The sequence below is a fragment of the Cornus florida genome, unplaced genomic scaffold (genome assembly GCF_030987335.1).
Source record: "Cornus florida cultivar Cherokee Brave unplaced genomic scaffold, ASM3098733v1 CherokeeBrave_3.0.0_Hap2_Chr06, whole genome shotgun sequence".
In the NCBI taxonomy this organism is placed as follows: domain Eukaryota; kingdom Viridiplantae; phylum Streptophyta; class Magnoliopsida; order Cornales; family Cornaceae; genus Cornus; species Cornus florida.
Genome location: NW_026775576.1, coordinates 71579029 through 71597948, shown reverse-complemented (window position 1 = coordinate 71597948; position 18920 = coordinate 71579029). Strand labels below are relative to the sequence as shown.

At 33.2% G+C, this 18920-nt stretch overlaps 2 protein-coding genes across 3 annotated transcripts; one reads left to right on the top strand and one right to left on the bottom strand.

Annotated features, from left to right (window-relative positions):
• The first annotated feature begins 1378 nt into the window (after positions 1–1378).
• Positions 1379–7657, top strand: LOC132311980 (uncharacterized). Its single transcript, XM_059810174.1, has 6 exons — positions 1379–1932; positions 2898–2977; positions 3558–3847; positions 4004–5984; positions 6116–6322; positions 7082–7657. The coding sequence occupies exons 3-6, from the start codon at positions 3585–3587 to the stop codon at positions 7385–7387; spliced, it is 2757 nt and encodes a 918-aa protein (XP_059666157.1). The 5' UTR covers positions 1379–1932; positions 2898–2977; positions 3558–3584; the 3' UTR covers positions 7388–7657.
• Positions 7658–8321: 664 nt separating this feature from the next.
• LOC132311981 (protein RDM1-like) lies at positions 8322–15436 on the bottom strand. 2 transcript variants are annotated; one of them, XM_059810176.1, is made up of 3 exons: positions 15145–15436; positions 10801–10975; positions 8322–8960 (listed from the first exon to the last, which is right to left on the bottom strand). In XM_059810176.1, the coding sequence occupies exons 2-3, from the start codon at positions 10955–10957 to the stop codon at positions 8593–8595; spliced, it is 525 nt and encodes a 174-aa protein (XP_059666159.1). In that variant the 5' UTR covers positions 10958–10975; positions 15145–15436; the 3' UTR covers positions 8322–8592. The 2 variants fall into 2 exon arrangements, with proteins under 2 accessions (XP_059666159.1, XP_059666158.1); XM_059810175.1 differs by having other exon boundaries at positions 15150–15435.
• Between the last annotated feature and the right edge of the window lie 3484 nt (positions 15437–18920).

Genomic DNA, 18920 nt, shown 5'->3' with positions numbered 1-18920 from the left:
CACAATACAATAGTCATTTCACATCATTAAGCAAATGTGATATCACCAACTAATTACGTCTTATTAAATCACAAAATCATGTATAGACAGGGTCTCACATTGCATGTTAGGATTTGATTGATGATACCATGACAACAAAATGATATTGTATTACTCTTGTGTGTGTGTGTGTGTATATATATATATATATATTCGGAAGGTAAATGTATTGTATAGATATAGGAAGAATGTACAAGCGAACGAGCCCACAACATAGGCGAGCCCAAAACAAAAGTTACACCCCAAAAAATTGAGTCCACAACAATGGAAAATAACCCATCAAAAGTGACAGCCAAAAAAATTGTAGTAATAATGTTTCTTATGATTAAAGACATTATTGTAATTTTGATTTATACTATCATGATGTTGTAGCACCACGAACCCCATAGAATTGATTGCAACCAACGAAAAATATTCAAAGTGCTCCAAAACTGAGATGGAAGAAAGTTGGACCAAAATTTGGAAAAACACTCAAAATAATAATAATAATAATAATAAATTGAAAACTGCAATCAAATGACTACAAAATGAGTCATAGAAATCCCCATTTTCTCTTACATAAATATAAAGACAATCAAAATTACAAGAATATCTATAATAATAAGAAACATTACAATAGAATCCTCATGAAACAATAAGACCGTCTAACGTTAGTTTCTCTCTAATCTTATATGGTTCAATCCCAAACTCTCACTTGATCTCGCCAAAATGGGTTGCTTTCTATGTCCCCTCCCCTCGCCCCTTCTTCATCTGCAAAGTGGTCTGTACCGGAGCTAGGTTGTTTCAATTGCTCAATTTTGATGTTGCTTACAATTCTTACAAGATGTCATGTGGTGGTGGCATTATCCTTCGAAATCAACTAGGTCATCCCGTCAAGGTGGTTTCGATTTTCTTGAAAAATGTCAGTAGTCCATCGCTTGCAGAGGGGGCCATTGTCAAGGAGTCTTTACTTTTTTTTGAAAAGTTGGGCAATTATAACGTGGTGGTGGAACGGGATTGTAAACCAATTATGCAAATGGGCCCCCATTTTTTTTTTTTGAAATCTCTATTAATAGTACATAATTTAGGTTACTAATTTAATTATAGTAGGAAAGTTAAAACTTCCCTCTAATTTTTTTTTGAAATCTATATTAATGGTACATATTTAATGTATTAATTGTGATTCTAGGTAGAAAAATTAAAGAAACAATTGTAATTCTTTCCATTTTTCCTTCTCATATTATATATAAACATGTTTTTAAAAGTAAAAATTAAAAAGGCTTTGAAATTTAAACTTTTTATTATTAACATATTTAATGTATTAATTGTGATTCTAGGTACATATTATTTTTTTTATTTGTCTCTTTTTAAGGAATGTTTACTGGAGAGAAAATACTATAGTTTATTTGATAGACAAAAGACTCTTGAAGCCGAATGTAAATTGTTAAGAGGTCTCCTTCCGGCCTACGTTGTTTCCTGTGTTGAATCATATGGTTGAATTTGGTTGGTTTGTTGGTGTCAAAAAAACAAAAAAAAAAAAAAAAAAAGATAAAACAGATAAATAGATTTAAAAAAATAAGTCTCATGTCTACCATGTTCAGTGGACGTGATCGCTTCCAATCACTACCCATCTAAAATGCGCTCCTCATCCTGAGCCTTTTACGCGGCATCGAAATTTTAAAACTTTTCACTTGGACGAAATTACCCCTATTATAGTGCGAAGGAATCAGTGACACGAAACTAGGAAGTGAAAGAAGAGGGGCCTGGCTTTTCTCCCTTTGCCCCTTTGTCTCTCACTTTCTCTCTCTTACTTTCTCTGAATCTCAAAATTCTTCTGCCAATTAGCTACCTCAAATCAGGATTTTGACTTTTCTGATCGCCGCCGGCTTCTAACACCGTCAGTTCTCCAATTCAGTAAGACACTGTCTATATACATGTGTATATATATGTATATCTTTCTCTATCTAATTAACAAGATTTCTCTATAGTCTAGGCTCTTATAGTATATGTATTGCTGGAATTTCAGAATTACTGGTATGAGTGTATCTTGAAATTTTGAATAACAAGGAAATATTTGTAATTACAACTTCGGCATTCATTTATTTATTTATTATTATTTTCTCCAAAGCTTTTACGTTCGTACCGAACATTGAGAAGTAATTAATGATTTTTTTTTTTTTTTTTTTTTTTGAATTTTGAAAATTCCTAATAGTTTTTACAAGGAGTGTGGTGTAACGGTCGCATTTTTATTGTTTGAGCCTGTACAGAGAGAGAGGAGTAAGGCAATTTGTAACTTTTCTTTTATAGGTGAATTAAAGAGGTTCATTCTGTTATTGAGAGATATTAAAGCAAAATAGAAGGCGTTATAAAGAGAGAAACTCGGTAGGTGAATTGGGATTTATGTCTTCCATGTTTTCTTGAATTTGCAGGTTCGGGTTTACATGGTTTCTCTGAATTGGGCACCTTTTTAATTTTTTAATTTTTAATTTTTACATTATTGTATTATGATTTGTGACAGTGAAAAGCTTTTATGTCTTCCATGTTTTCTTGAAATTGCCATGTTTTGTTCAAATCCTAGAGAATTAGGGTGGGTTTTAGGGTTTCGAGGAGCAGGGGATTTGGAGGATGAGGGTGATATGGTCTTTTGACCACCTGATTGGTTTAATGTTAATCAGAACTTTTGACACTTTCTTTAATATGGATCAGAAACACATTGATGTACTACTCTTTTTGGGTTTGATGATGTCCGCTAAAAGAAAGAAGGTTGCTGAAATCAATGTCTTGATATATTTGTCTACATATACATATACACAATTTCATTTTTATTTATGATTATAATCATTATTGTTCATTTTTATATATGGATTGCTGTTTGGCAGGCTTAAACAGTTGTTTTCCCAGGTTCTCTTCAGCTTTTCACTCGGTTTTGTTTCAATAACTTACTGTGGAAAAACAGAAGGTATGAAGTACTTCTTCGAACTGTTCATTAATTTCGACAATATATTTTTCTGAAGTCATAATATAATTTATTTAATTGTGTGTGTACTTGTTATTTTCTTTTTAATTGAAATCTTCTTTGCTTTCTGCTCCAATGGCTTGAGAATTTTTGTTGGTATAGCGAAGGTTACCAATTCCCTTTTAAGAGTTTCCGTAACTGAGATGAATTTTATTGCTTAAAATTTTGGAATAGAATCCCCAAGTTATTCTTTTAAAAATGTTTATGCAACTAGTAGAATACTTAACTGGACTTTTTTTTTTTTTTTTTTTCCTTCCAGTAATTAATCTTTTACTGACCATAGTTCCTTTATATTTCCATCATTGGGGTTTTTCTGTTGGCTAATATATATCTAATGGAATTTCCTCTATGCCCTTTTCTATGGTTTAAGCTTCAATTCCTTTCAGATCTTCCGGTTCTCACCAAAATATTGCATTATACATTATGTGTATATACTAAGAATTTTAAAATAGTTATGTAATGTATGCAATATTTCTATAAATATTTTTGTGCTCTATCTGATTTGGCTTTCTCGTGTCTTTAGCAATCAATTTCAGTCGAAGACAAACAGATGAAGAAGCTCTTCTCTTTCAGATCGTCCGGGTCTGGTTGTGGAAACAATAATATAGTTCCACCTCCATCAACAGAGGAGCAAATTTATGAGGACAACTCATCAGGCAATGGTACCAGTCCATGTCTTAGAAGGAGCCTTTCATTCTCATCGGCAGACTTTAGTGAGGGTGCATTAGGACAAAGGAACTTGTCTCGCTTCAGCGGTCATCCTTGCAGTAGCAGTAATGTCTCACTGAAGCAATCCGATTGCCATTCGTCTCGGTGAGGCATTTAGGTGTAGCTAGTTCTCGAGAATAAGAAGTTGCATGCATCTCATCTTTTAATGCAATTTTTAATTTTACATATGTGTTTTTCTCTATGAAACTAATTTTTCTTGTTTTTGGATTGTGTTAATTGTCGTATCCTTGCTCCTGAAAGGCAATCCAAGGCTAAATGCTTGAAAACAGTTTCTGTTCAGAACAAACATGGAGTAAAGAAGCCTGGTTCTTCTTCTTCTGCTGGGAGACACCGTGATCTGTCAGAGAGCTCTTCATATTGCTCCAGTGATGTCTCAAGTCAAGTCTTGGACAGGTACATTGATGGGGAACAACACCAGGAAATACCCAAGAGCAACCATTCTCAAAGAAATCACACCGGGCATGAGAACAATGGTGGAAAGCGTCGTCCTCCACGAGTTCAATATACAGCACCTGCTTCACCAACGGAAAGTGCAAAAGAGAAACCAAGGTCTCATTCATTTAAAGAAGCTAAAGGAACTCAACTATATTTTTCATCTAGAGATTGGGCAGAGAATGGATTTGGGCATGAATCTCCTCGGAGCCTTGCAAAGCATGTGATAGAGAGACTTTCCCGCTCTCGTGTTTTACCCACAACAAGTTCAAAAGAATTCGACCTTGATGGTCCAATTGCAGTTGAAGATATCTATGGTGGATCTTTGAAAAAATGCCCTAGTTTAAATTCAGAAGGGGTTTGCAAAAAGAGTTGGCCGCCGGATAGACTTGATGAAACCACCTATGGATATAACCACAATAAAATATTGGGCTTCCAAAAACGAACCAGCTTCCTTGATGATAATTTTGGAGTTCTGAACACTGGTGAGGTGGGAGAGGACTTGGATGTGGAACTACTTAAAAAGTCCAAGGAAGCTGATGAACGGTTCATGGTTCTTTCGGAACAGCTTGAACAGGAGAACTTTCTGCAGGACGGTGAGTTCAGTGTGTCAGCATTGATTCAGACAATTAGGAACCTAACAAAGGAGAGGGTAAGTATGGCACTTGAGGTTTCATCTGCCTTACAGGGTCGTATTGCTGATAGAGCATCTGCCAGAGAAGAACCTGAACTGGTGAGAACAGAAATGGACTCGCGGATCCAAAGACTGGAGAAGGAGAAGAATGAATTGCAGTCAGCCCTAGAAAAGGAGTTAGACAGAAGATCAAGTGACTGGTCCTTCAAGCTTGAGAAATACCAGGCAGAAGAGCATAGGCTTCGTGAGCGGGTAAGGGAGCTTGCAGAGCAGAATGTTTCACTCCAAAGGGAAGTCTCTTCCTTCAGTGAGAGGGAACAGGCGACCAGAAGCAGGATTGCAAATTCAGAGCTACAACTCAAGGACCTGACTACAATAGTGGGAGAAGCAAGAAAGGAGAACCAAAATCTGCAGCAGAATCTTTCTGAATTGGGCGAAAAGTTTAGAGCAGCCGAAGGAGATCGAGGCTGCATCCGGAATAACTACAAAGGGAAAGAGAGAGAATGCAAGGAGTTGCACAAATCAATTGCTAGAATACTAAGAACCTGTAGTGAACAAGAGAAGACAATTGACGGGTTGCGAGTAGGACTCAGCAATGAAGTTAGGCAAAAGAGTTATTCGGAAAACTTTGATAAGGTAGGGAAGTTGCAAATGGAGCAAATGAGGTTGACAGGAGTAGAGCAGGCTCTGAGGAAGGAGGTTGAATCTTGTAAGCTTGAAGTTGATTCTCTTCGACATGAGAATATAAACCTGTTACACCGTTTACAAGGCAGCAGAAAGGATGGTGGACTTTCAACTTTTAAGCTAGATCAGGAACTACAAAATCATGTTTGCTGCTTGCAGAATCAAGGGCTATCATTGCTTAACGAGAACACCCAGCTTTGTTCAAAGTTACTAGATTACATCAAAGAGAAAGCAGGCCAAACTCCAGAAACTAAGCAGGGTACTGAAGTTGTAAATACTGGTTTAGATGGTCACTTTGTAGTAGAAGCTGATATGAAAATCCAGGGTTTCAAGAGGGGAATGGCAAGCCTAAGGAGGAGTTTACAGACAGTGTCTGCTGTGCTGCACGAGAAGTCCAATATGGTCATTTTGGAATCTCATTCAAATTGCTCGGAGGATGAATTGGACCAAATAAACAATCAGAGCTTGGAGGTAAATTGGTGTGATACATAGAAGTTCATTGCTGCTTATTGCATCTTAACATGCTCTTTCAAGTTGAACTTTTACTGAACTCATATTGGTTTTCCATTTAATGTGGGTTTTTTTACCTTTCATTTTTATAGGACACCATAAGATCGGAGCTTAAAGCAGAAACTTTACTAACGAGTTTATTGCGAGAAAAGCTGTATTCAAAGGAATTGGATGTGGAACAATTGCAAGCAGAGCTGGCATCAGCTGTTAGAGGTAATGACGTTCTCAAATGTGAAGTTCAGAATGCACTTGATACCGTTTCCTGTGTAACCCACGAGTTGAAAGATCTTGAACTTCAGGTAAGCCCATGATGTAACTGTCTCATTTTCTATGGAAACTTAATGCTCATATATGTATTTGTACTGTGTGTGCTTGTGTGTGTTTTCACGCATGCAACTATGACCGGGCAACAAGTGTACATGCAATCTTGTTAGTTATAGATAAACTATCTGGAAGGATAGGAAGAGGTCCCATGGTTTGTTATAAATATATATGTGTGTATATTATTGTTATTATTTTATAATTTTAAGTAGTTTCTGATAAATTTCTGTTTGTCTGTTGTATTATTTCAATTTGTGATCTGTTGTGTTTGTTGATGCTGGAGTGGACAAGTACTTCAGTAGTCAGTGTAGTGCACACAGTTTTCTGAATATCTTTGAAATAAATCCTAGAAAAGGCTTCTCCTATCTGCTTTCCATGGAAGGTCTAAAAACTTCTCAGGTTGAATCAAGTGTTTACTCGAAAACACGCCTTACCTTCTTTAAATCAGACATCTGAAGTAGACCCTTAGATTTTTGTACCGGCATTTTAGAAGTCTAGATCCTTGAACCATATACAAAATGTTTACACTTTCAATTTCCATCCGTTTCTTCCTGGTACTATTCCATTTGAGTTGGATATCTGCTATGATATATATCCAATCCACCTAATCTGCTCTTTAACAGCTTGCACTTGTTATGCTCGGATTTTTATTTACTCACTCGTATACTGAACCTACTGATGTAACAAGTCTCGCTTGCTTTGAAATGGTAATCGAGTTATTTGCTCCTTTTTGACAGATGATCAAGAAGGATGAGAACATAAAGCAGCTTGAAAATGAGCTTGAAGAGTGCACGAAAGAATTAAGTATAATAAGGGGAATACTACCAAAAGTTTCGGGGGAGAGAGACTTGATGTGGGAGGAGGTGAAGCAGTACAGTGAAAATAACATGCTGTTAAATTCTGAGGTGAATTTATTGAAGAAGAAGATGGAGGCACTTGATGAAGACATACTTCTTAAGGAAGGTCAGATCACAATCCTCAAAGACACTCTAGTTAAACCTTTCGACCTCCTCGCCAGTCCAGATTCCGGACGAGAATACTGAGTTTGGAGTGATTGATAGAGAGGCTGCCATTTAGACTGGATAATAAATACTGTTCATACTTTTTTTAATTACTGTGTTTCTGAGTTTGTTTTCTTTTACTTTTTATTTTATTATTTTTTCTTTTTTCAAAGTTTGAATATTTTACGAGTAAGAAGTGAAATGTACAGACATACCAGGTTTCATTACTGTTTGGTTTGCCCTATCTGGTAGAAGATGAAAAATATTTTTGGATTTTATTTTTAATGGAGCAACAAACGCCCTATACCGTTAGACGAATTCTTTTTTCTTATACTTGCTTGTGAAGGGAAACCAGTGGCCTTTAACATGTTCACAGTATCAAATCCAATATAAGTAATCTCTTTCTGAGGTAATTTCTTTCAGCAGCTTTCAAAGAATGAGGTAATTTCTTTCAGCAGCCTTCAAGATATCTGTATGTGTGTGTTAAATCCAATATACGAGGCAGGGTCTCCAAGTAATCTTTCTTTCCCCTCAATGACTTGGTGTAAAATTATTTTATATATATATATATATTGATAAGTGTGTGAATTTCACAAGAATTGCCAAGTTATTACGGTGCATAAAATAACCAACAGACTAGTAAATTAGCAATACCATACCCCTACTTCAAAAATGAAAATATCTCAATTCCAAAATCTCACTTAAAAAATAAAAAAAAGGCAAAGTCTCAGTCCACCGTGTTCAGTGGACGTGTTCGCTTCCGATTGCTAGCCCTTCTAAAGGACTATCGGTCACAGTCAATCATCAATTGTTTTTAATGTTAGAGGGTTATTATAGGGTGGAGGTTCCTTGTGGAATGTGGAGGATTTGGAGGAGAGATGTGGAGTGTTCATTCAGATTAGCAAACAACACTAGTAATTATTTGAATAAGATAGGACACATTACCTTTGTGGCATAAAATGCTTCGGCAGTTAGGTACATACATAACTTTTTTGCATTATTTACATTAAGTAGATACCTTCAGACTTGAACCATTGTTCCTACAATTGAGAGCCTGAGTTTTTTTTTACATTCCTCGTGCATGAGACAGCCAACTGACAATGAGACTATGAGCAAAGTTCGGAGAAGAAAAAAACAGAACAAATAAATCTAAGTACTTCATCTTGAATTCACATCGGGCAGTCTACACATCTGCATCTGACAAACTAAGCATTAACAAGGAAGACACAGGATCTTTGCGACGAGCTTCATATTTTCGGGAAAATGGGGTCGATAAAAGCATGGTGAATGGGATCCGCCAACCAGAGTTTAGCCAACTGACAATGAGAAGTGGTGAGCCGGTGAACTTCTTCAACAAGCCAGATGCTGGCTTCAGCTTTACAAGGATGAAACAGGGTATCCAACGGTGTGTCTTCACTCTCATGACCAGTCCTCATTTGATCCCACTGTTTTAGGCGAATATTGGTGAGGTAATGCAGGGGTTGCCCATATAACTGCTTAATGGATTTGCCTAATCCTGTCCATGAGGTAAATGGAATAACAGAGCCACGGTGAATCGGGACAGGGATCAGCTTCATGTATTCTTGATACATTTCTGCCCTTCTGATCATTGCAGCTGCAATTGTAGCGAATGGGTTATGCAATAGTTGCGTTTTAGAAAGTAGAGGGGTCTTAAAGAAGAAAGCAGGTAGAAATTATAATACAACTAAGAATGCATGGAAGGAGAATTCGGTGGAATGAATTCACATATCAGCAGAAAAAGATTTTCCAAGAGATTCCCATATCCAACCTATTCTGTACATGATATTTTCTATATATGATTAATATGTAATTATTAACCTGAAATGACTTGCAAAATTGATGTAGGTATGATACGTATACATCTAAACTACTTGAGATGGAGCAGAGGTTGAAAACCAGCCTATTTTCACAAAGTAACTTCATTTAAGGGAAGAAATATTGACATGCCATATCATATATGAGCAGGTCCCAGGATGGAAGAAGCAGAGATACCAATCGGAGATATCAGTATTCCTGAAATTCGTATTTTCTCAAAATTCAGTGATAATCTCGTCAACACCACGGAAAAAGTACACTGTTTAAAAAACAATGTCAAACAAGCTTCTTGGCTAAGTCAGTGTCTGCAATGGTGATTTCCCTTCCCAGTGGTGAAATCAGTAACAACTGTGGTGGTGGTTGTGAGGCACTGTCTATTACGACTACTTTGGCGGACACATCCACCACTTTCGTTATTCCATCCATATCACTCTGTCTACCCAAACCACTCCAAACACCTGCGTGTATGCCAACCAACTGGACTTACATTCTTTTGGTCAAGAACCAAGACATTCAAAATTTCCACTAATCAAGCGCTCCAATTGGATGGAGTATTTGTACCTCATATGATCAAAATTATCTAATGCTAATGTGTCCTATCAAAAAGTCAAAGGCCAAACTATAAGAATAATAAATTTATTTATAAAAGCAAAACAATGAATAAAAATTAAATATCGATTTTAATCAAGAAATATAACAAAGTCTTGAGAGGATAGAAAACAATCCTTTCTGTAGGATGAGCAAATAAATATGTTGATAAAACCTTGTTTAGGACCTTAAATTTTCTACTATAGTATATTATAATGCCACTCCAAGTTTTATTTAAAGCCATTCCAATGCTCGATATCTCCATCCATTCTCTGTATTTACTTCAATATAATGGTTAATACTGATGTTTTTCTCACTGCTCGTTTACAGATAACATAACTCATTGAATTGTCAGGATTCCCACACTACTTGATAGAAACAATTATATATAGCCATCCAAGAGGAAAGATGGACAAAGAAAAATTGGCTTGCAGTTTCAGGACAGCATAACATCGTATATAAATTAATGATATTCTTCAATATTATTTAGTACTTTTAATAATGCTCAGCTTGATACATGAGTATGGGAGGAAAAAAAAAAAAAAAAAAGACAAACTAAAACCTAGTGATTATTTTGATCAGCAAAAGGCTGCCCAAAGCAACTCAAGAGGACCCTATACAAGTACATAAGGTCTTTTCCCCTTCAGAACCCCTCACCCCAACCCACACACCCACCAATAAAAAGGAGGAAAAAACATGAATGGAGTCCCGAGTTTATGTTCTTGCTTCAATACAAAAAAATATTAGGTCTTGATTAGGATTAGAGGAAATTTTCAAACAAGGAATCACTTCTAAATACAAGACGGAAGATTTAAACCACAACCACCAATATATCTAGCCCCACAAAAGCCACAACAGTTTGAATGGCAATATATCCCAGAAGTCAATTAAGAAAAAACGTAAAAAAAATCAGTAAGCTCAAGGAAAACTAAATCCAAGTGTTAATGGCAAATTTTTTTTTTTTAAAATAATAATAATAATAATCAACTCAACACGAGTCTTCAGCCGAGTAAAAGAGGTGATTCAAATACCTTCAGGCGACATTTCTTCAGAAGTCATTTCTTTAGCAGGTTGATCAATTTCGACATTGTCGTTCAACAGCGGGTGATCATCATCATCTGCATCAGAGGAAGAAGATTCATCTGATGAGATATCCACCTGGTCACCAAATGGCATTGCCCTCTTCATGGTCTATCAAATGCAAACCTAGATAGAAACAATCACACGTTGAATACTCAGATAAATGAACCTTTAGAAGGTCGACATGAAAAACAAAATGAAAAATAAAAATAATAATCACTTCATAAATGAAAACAACACAAAACACGAGCATCCAACCAAAGGACCATTATCGCAATGGTATAACCTCCCTATCCTCAAAGAGGAGGAGAGGGCTTCGAGCCTTGGTGTGGGTAATGCGTGTGTGAATACTTACCCGATAATAAAAAAATAAAAAATAAAAAAAGAGCATCCATGCACACATACCAAAAGGAACATGTTAATAAACCAATGTGGTAACCCCATCAAACCATAAGTAATAACCATAATTTAAGAATAACTGAATCTGAATTGGCATGACAGACTTATAATACCATCTTTGTACATTGACATATATAAAATATACAGATAAATGTTCCACTGAAATTACTGCAGCACACGTGAGGAACATATTTTTAGTTCCATGAAAGTATTTTACCATGTGGGTAAGTGTAGCTGCACATAAAAAATCAATTCGTAATTTTTTGAGCTTATATGGGAATCTAATTGAGCTTTCTTTTATGTTTGCAATTATTTCCATACAGTTCCTTACTTTATACCAAATGATGCATACTTTATATTACATGTTACAGAACGTTAATTTTAGCAGCAAAGAACTCGCCCCTAAAATCACTCTGAACCATAGATTCAAGTCGTAGTAATCAAGGGGCATGGGGGGCCATGGCCCCCCTCCAAAGTTTTTTTTCAAAACCCTTATGTATGTTACCTACTAATGGCGAGTGCAAAATAAAATTACATGAAGCCCCTTCAAAGTCCATTTGCTCTTGCTTTTAAAAATCCAAATCTAGGGAAAAATAGTATTAACAGCAAGTGTTTTCATCCTTGTAACAACATATCAATACTCCATTCAAATATACATATAAAATATTTGTATCTATAAGAATTCAATAGAGAAGAAAAGAGCACCTTGAAACTTGACAACTTCATTTATTAGCTGTCAGCATGTTTTCCTCCCTAGAATTTTTTTTCTTCTTTATATTAGTTTTCAATCTCTATTTATTAAGTCGAATTCTCCTCTTCTTCTTTAGGTTCTATATCCTTCATTTTTTACGTTATACTAAGAATAGGAAAAAACTATTATGAACATACTCCCATTAAACTCGCGCTCTTATAACCATTAAATTGCAAGGCTGCGAAGTTGACCTCTTAATCTTAAAGTCATAAGGATGCAAACTCAGTGAGAGTATCCTCGTAGTAGACATGCTCTAAAGAATATAAATTAAAAGTTGTATAGTAAAGAAGAACTATTACATAAATTTTATAATTTTTTTGAAATTTTAATTTCAAATAACTAGTTTGGCTCTGCATATTTTTACTTCTGCCCTGGTAGTAATGGTTAATGCAAACAAAGTAATTACAGTGTAACGGCATAGACAACAACAATTAATGCATAGGAAAAATTGAACACCAAAACAGTGAGTTTTTCTTTTGGTTAGCGAACTACCAAATTCCTAAAACTAATATAAATGTTTTGATGCCTGTTAGGTCAATTAAGTTGGCAAATTTCGTCACAAAAGCTTGAGTGTGTATTTTTATTTAACTTTTAAATGGTACTTATTAAAGTTAGTTAGATTAGCATATTTGGAAGTCAAAGCTATAAAACAAGAGGAAAAAGGTAATTTACCAATTAGGGTTTTTGAAAAATCACTAGTTCAGAGTTTATTTAGTCATATTAACAATTGAAGAATCTATGTGTGTGTGTGTGTGTGTGGTGTGTGTGTGTGTGTGTTACTAGTAAAAAGCTAATAATGTGTGAGGAACTGATTTGATGGAATAAAGATTAGACTATAGTCACTCTACATAGTTCATTTAGGTTCTGTTTGTTGATGAATTTAAAAAAAGAAATGGATGAGAAAGGATGGAAAAAGAAAAGAAAAGAAGAAATAATTTCCTTCATAATGTCTCTTCTTCTTTTACATAAAAATAGAAATAAAAATTTTATGAATTTCAAATTATTATCCTGATAGAATACTTATTTGTGTCAAAAATATTAATATATGAAAAGACAAACATGTGGATGTTGTAGTAGCCTCACTGTAAAAAAGTGGCAAGTAGAAGAAAGCTAACAGCATATTTGATTGTAAATGTCCAATTTGAAGCAATGAAAATAGAAATATATTACTAGTTAAAAGCAAATAACATGTAACGAACTGATTTGATACAATAAAGATTTGACTCCAGTCACTCCAAATACAACAGGTTAGTAGATCTAGTGCACTAAATAGAATCTTAATCTAGTGGTTTTTCCATTTTATGATACTATTTGTCAGTGTAAATAGAAAGATAAATTTTGGTAATATGTGTTTGAATATTTGTGTCAAAAGTATCACCATAAAAAAGTGGAAAGCTTCACTGTAAAAAAGGTGGCCGGTAGAAGAGAGCTAATAGCATATTTGATTGTAAATGTCCAATTTGAAGCAATGAAAATAGAAAACATCATGCATCTGTACCAAGCCATCCAATTCTAATGGAATCAATTACATAAACAATGTAGAGATGCTACTGTTATTTCCTAATGGTCGGATCATTTTCATTTTCAGGAAACAGTTATGAAAAGAAAAAAAAACCACCAAAAGTACTTTTTGCATCATTTTTTAAATCTTTTGTTCTCAGGAACCAAAACAACTACTCAAAAAAAAAAAAACAAGCCCCAGACTTTTTGACAATTTTTGCCTTCCTGTAAGTGCTGTCAAACATATTGCATGCAATTGTATAGATGTTTCAAACGTTTTCTACGATAGTGATAGATTTTTAGAAGGGTTTTTTTTTTTAACTCCTTTTAGAAATTCTCCTTATTTTAGGGATTTGATTTTCATCTTTTTGGTGGCATTTTATTTTGCGTTATATTTAGCAACAAGGCAAGCTGAGAGGGTGAGGAGCAAGCCCAATAAAGAAGGTACCCAGTAGAGAACACATTCATGAACAACAACTAACCCGACCAAAGAACAATGACAAGATTTATGATCACTTGTCAGTAACAGCAACTAAAATTGTGACCCGTAAAGAACAATAACCTGTAAAACTACATTTCCTAAACATAAATGTGCAAAATGGAATAGTATGAAGGAAACTAGATTATTTTTTCTAATTCCAGAAAAGTGACCAAGATGGAACAGTATAAACAAAACAAGATTCTTTTTTCCTAATTCAGGGTAAGTGGCCAAGTGCATTGTTGGATATCAAACAAGATACACCAAAAACTTATCCTCAGTAACTGCCCATCCTTGGGAAAAAGAGCTTTAGCTCATTGTCATGTCCAGAGTATTAGAACCACCATCACAAGGGTTAAAGGTTTCAAGAAGCTAAATTTCAAATTGAGACCAAATTATCACTACTTTAGTTAGATGGTCACAGAAACAATTTAATACGGAGTGTAATATAATAATATAAATTTCAGTATGGAATAGCGATTAGAATGAATGATTCATGAATGTGAATCGACGAATCAAAAAATTCTATGAAATCATGAAAAACGGAAAGTTGAACATGGAGAAGAAAATGCTGGATTTAAAAAAAATGAAGGAATGTCGGTTTACACTTCCTGTTCACATATATCAATCCCACATCAGGAAAAATATCAGATAGCACCAATAAATTGAAGTTCTACACCAAGAAGAAGCACTAACATAAACTGTAACCCGGCAAGAAATGAGGTTCTATTAAGCTAAATTGTAAATGCATTATTCTCCTGTTATACAACTTTGGTGTCTAAACAAAATTTTCACAAGGCACAAAAAACACCTGTTTAAATGTTTGCGGTTATTGGAAATATTGGGAGTTTACAAACCATCCAATAGTCCAAAGTGGCTAATGGGTGGGTTGATTCTTGGTTACAAAAAAAATAAATTCCAAACAATCATCGCCAAATAAATTTAAAAAATCCAAAAATAGGCGACACATTAGACATATAAACTCACAAACTCAATGAACCAACTGAATAAAAAATGATAAACATAGCCAAAAAAATTATCAATAGGTAAAAATAAAAAATAAAAAAAAAAACCCTAAATTGCAAGCAACCAATTTACAAGAACAATACTGTCATCAATTCAAGAAAATAAAGAGAACCCAAATGAGAAAAGCAGAAAAACACTTGCCAAACCTGAAGACTGAAGAGATTTGAGCAAGAAAAAGAGCCCTTCTACTATCAGTTATGATCCACACGCCGTGCTTCGAAGAAACTATGGGAAGAACATTTCAGGCATGTACGGGTTTCCGAGGCTGGAGGTAGAGAGAGTATTTAGAGAGGGATAAAAGAAGATTCTGAAGTGTATTGAGGTGGTGTGAAAATGTCACGTTATGTAACTCCACGTTGCATAAACTCCGACGGAGAAATCGATGTGCCGCGACATTGTGCGTTTTGTGTGTGTGTATATATATATTTTTTTTCAATATAAAGTAGGAGTATTTATTTCGGCTACGAATTTTCTAAATTAGACATCACAGATTCTTTTTTTTTCTTTCATAGTCCTGCTTTCTTGAATGTTTTAAATTAATTATTAAGTTAAAGTAAAATAAATATTATCTTTCATAATTATCTTTTAATTTTTTTTTTTTTTTTTAAATTACTTGATTGGAAACAATATATTTAAATAAAGGAGAAAACAATTTGGAATTGGGTTTAAAACGTGTTATTAAAAAAATTATTTGATTGGAAACAATATATAATAAAGGAGAAAACAAATGGGAATTGGGTTTAAAACGTGTTATTAAAAAATTACTTGATTGGAAACAATATATTTAAATAAAGGAGAAAGCAATTGGGAATTGGGTTTAAAACGTGTTATATAGGGACTAGCTTGGAATAATTTTGTTAACTATGTAATAAAAGGATATATTTGGGTTTTTAAAAGTTTTACTAAAATACCATTTTGGCTTTTAGTGTACCAGTTTCTCCTAAACGCTCTTCCAAAACCTAAAAGTTTTTAAAAAAAATTTAGCTAAACACTATTCAAAATGGCTTCCAAATTCAAAAAGCCAAAAATGCATTTGAAAAGTCAATCAAAACAAGACCTTAGTAATACTCACACCAAACTTTTGTACTGAATTGTCTAACTAATATTTTTTATTAGTTATTTATACTAAATACAAGTAAAAAAAGAATAGGTCTAGCAATTTATTGTAATTATTCAATGCAAGAATCATTTTTCAAAAATATATTATGTGTTTGATGATGCATTGTATCAAACACTTTTAATACTTAAAATTACTTTTAAATTTTTAAAATTTGTTTAGTAATAATATTGTTTAAAGCACTTTATTATAACTTTATTATCATGGCACTACAAAACTCAAATACAATATTAAAACTGAAAAATAAGATATATTATTTGAGATATTAGAGAAAACTATATCATTCTTTTCCCAATTTAGTATTCTTTTCTTGGTCTTCAATCAAACAAGCTTGTTTGTTTTTTTAATAAAAAAATACATACAATAAACTTATTCCATGAGTGGGATTTACCATTTGAAATATTGGAGAAAACTAATGGGTCACTTGAACCACTCAATATCCTCAATTACATTTTTTATTTTATTTTTTATTGGGGCGATTTGTGTTCTTTTAATTTTTTAAATTATTTTATTAACATATCTATTTCAATAATACCTATATTTATAGACTTTCTAAAAAAAAGGGTAAAGTACAGCCACGCCTCTTAAGGTTTGACAAAAGGACACTTATGTTACGTTTGATGTGCATGAATGAAATATAATGAAATTTGGAATGGAATGAGAATGAGAATGGAATGAGAATGAGTATTACCATTCTAATGTTTGGTGTGACACGATAAACCATTATGGAATGGAATAATTATTACCATTTTATTATTTGGTTGAGTATCATTAAATCTGGAAGGGAATGCCTTTTCTCAAAAATGCCCTTTTCATTAGAGGAAAGAAAAATTAAAAAATTATAACTAAACAACTCACCATGATTGAATATTTAATCTAAGAAATTAATGTAAAGGTCAAAAAATAATATATATATATATATATATATATATATATATATATATATAATGATATATCAATCTTAATAATATATAAAAAATCGTGCACCATAAGATCAACTCAAATAAAGTTAAGGAAATAAATAAATCATCAACCCAACAAAAAAACGTGCTAATATTTCCAAGTACTTGTGTAATTTTTTTTATTATAGATTTCTTGAAAATTCTAGTTTGATAAAATTCTAATGAAGTAAGGTTCTCCAATCATCCAATGATGAACTTGACTAAGGGTCCAAAAGTCAAACTAGTCCACTTTTGGTTCCAGATAATTACACAAATGTTTCAACGCAAAGATACAAAAATAATAATAATAATAAAAATAAAATAAAAATAAAAAAGTGATATACTCAGAAGATAAAAGAGATTTAATACCTACTTATCAAAAATAAATAAACAAAGAAATTAATACTTATAATTTGGTTGAAAGTCCTACAACTTTTTTGTTAATGGCAGCTCTGGGTATATTCAGAAGAGATGGAAGATAAAAGACCTTTACCACGTCTAATAAAGAAGCCGATAAACATGAAAAATGAAATGTGAAAGATTTTTAGTGAATGCGAAATATTTTTGCCTTATTGGAATGTGATTAAGGGCTTATTGGGAATATTACAAAAATATTTTATCTTACTATGGAATGGAATGGCCATTCCATAGGTTTACTAATGGAATGAATTTTCATTATCTGGAATAGATTTTCATTCCATTGGAATGGTCGTTCCATTCCATTCCTGCACACCAAACAACTGAATAATTGGAATGAGCATTCCATTCCATTCCATTCCTGCACACCAAACGTAGCATTAGAGGAAACTTATCTGTTTTTTGGACAAAAACACCCCTTGAAGGTTCAAAAATGGACAAAGATACCCCTTTACATGATAAATTGACCAAATTACCCTTTGACCGTTTAAGTGACTTTTTCAACCTTACCATTTACTAAATTGGACCAATCTACCCTCATGAACAATTTATGCATAAAAAAAAGTTTTAAAAAAGAAAAACTTTATATTATTCACTTTTTTTTTTTTCTTTTTTTCTTTTTGTTATTTACTTTATAAATGTCCCAACTTCTTAAAAATGTAGACGTCTAAAATAATTTTTTGATCCAATACATATATTTCAAATAAATTATATTTTGTTATTACTTCTTTTATTTTTCTTTTTTATTTTTAAATTAAGATGCTTAATTCTTTCATATAAAAAAATTAAACCAATCTATTTTCCTTAACCACCTTTTTTTATAAATAAATAAGTACGCCAGTGTAGATAGGATGACGTGCCTCAAATCCAACAGGTTAAAGAAAAATGAAAGAGGAAAACACATACACACACATAACATAAACCACTAGACAATTGCCAGAAACTATTGATTTATTTATCTATTACAGAAGGTTGACTCCATTTTTATATTGAGCTGAAACTAATCCCTACTCACATACACAATCTTATGCATCAGGTAACTCGGGAAAGAGTTACACTTGAAATGCCTCAGATTGTTGATTTCTTTGAGGTTTCCAAGAAATTATTGATTTTCTCTGAAATTTTGTTGACAACTTTACTCCTCTACATGGAGGCAGTCAAGAAAAAAGAGCTAGAAATACTTATTTAAAAAAAAAAGGTGGTTAAGGAAAAAAAATTGGTTTAATTTTTGTAGATGAAAGAATTAAGTATCTTAATTTAAAAATAAAAAAGAAAAAAAAGTAATAACAAAATATAATTTATTTGAAATATATGTATTGAATCAAAAAATCATTTTAGACGTCTGCATTTTTATGAAGTTGGGACATTTATAAAGTAAATAACAAAAAAAAAAAAAAAAAAAAAAAAAAAGTGAAAAATATAATTTTTTTTTTTAAACTTTT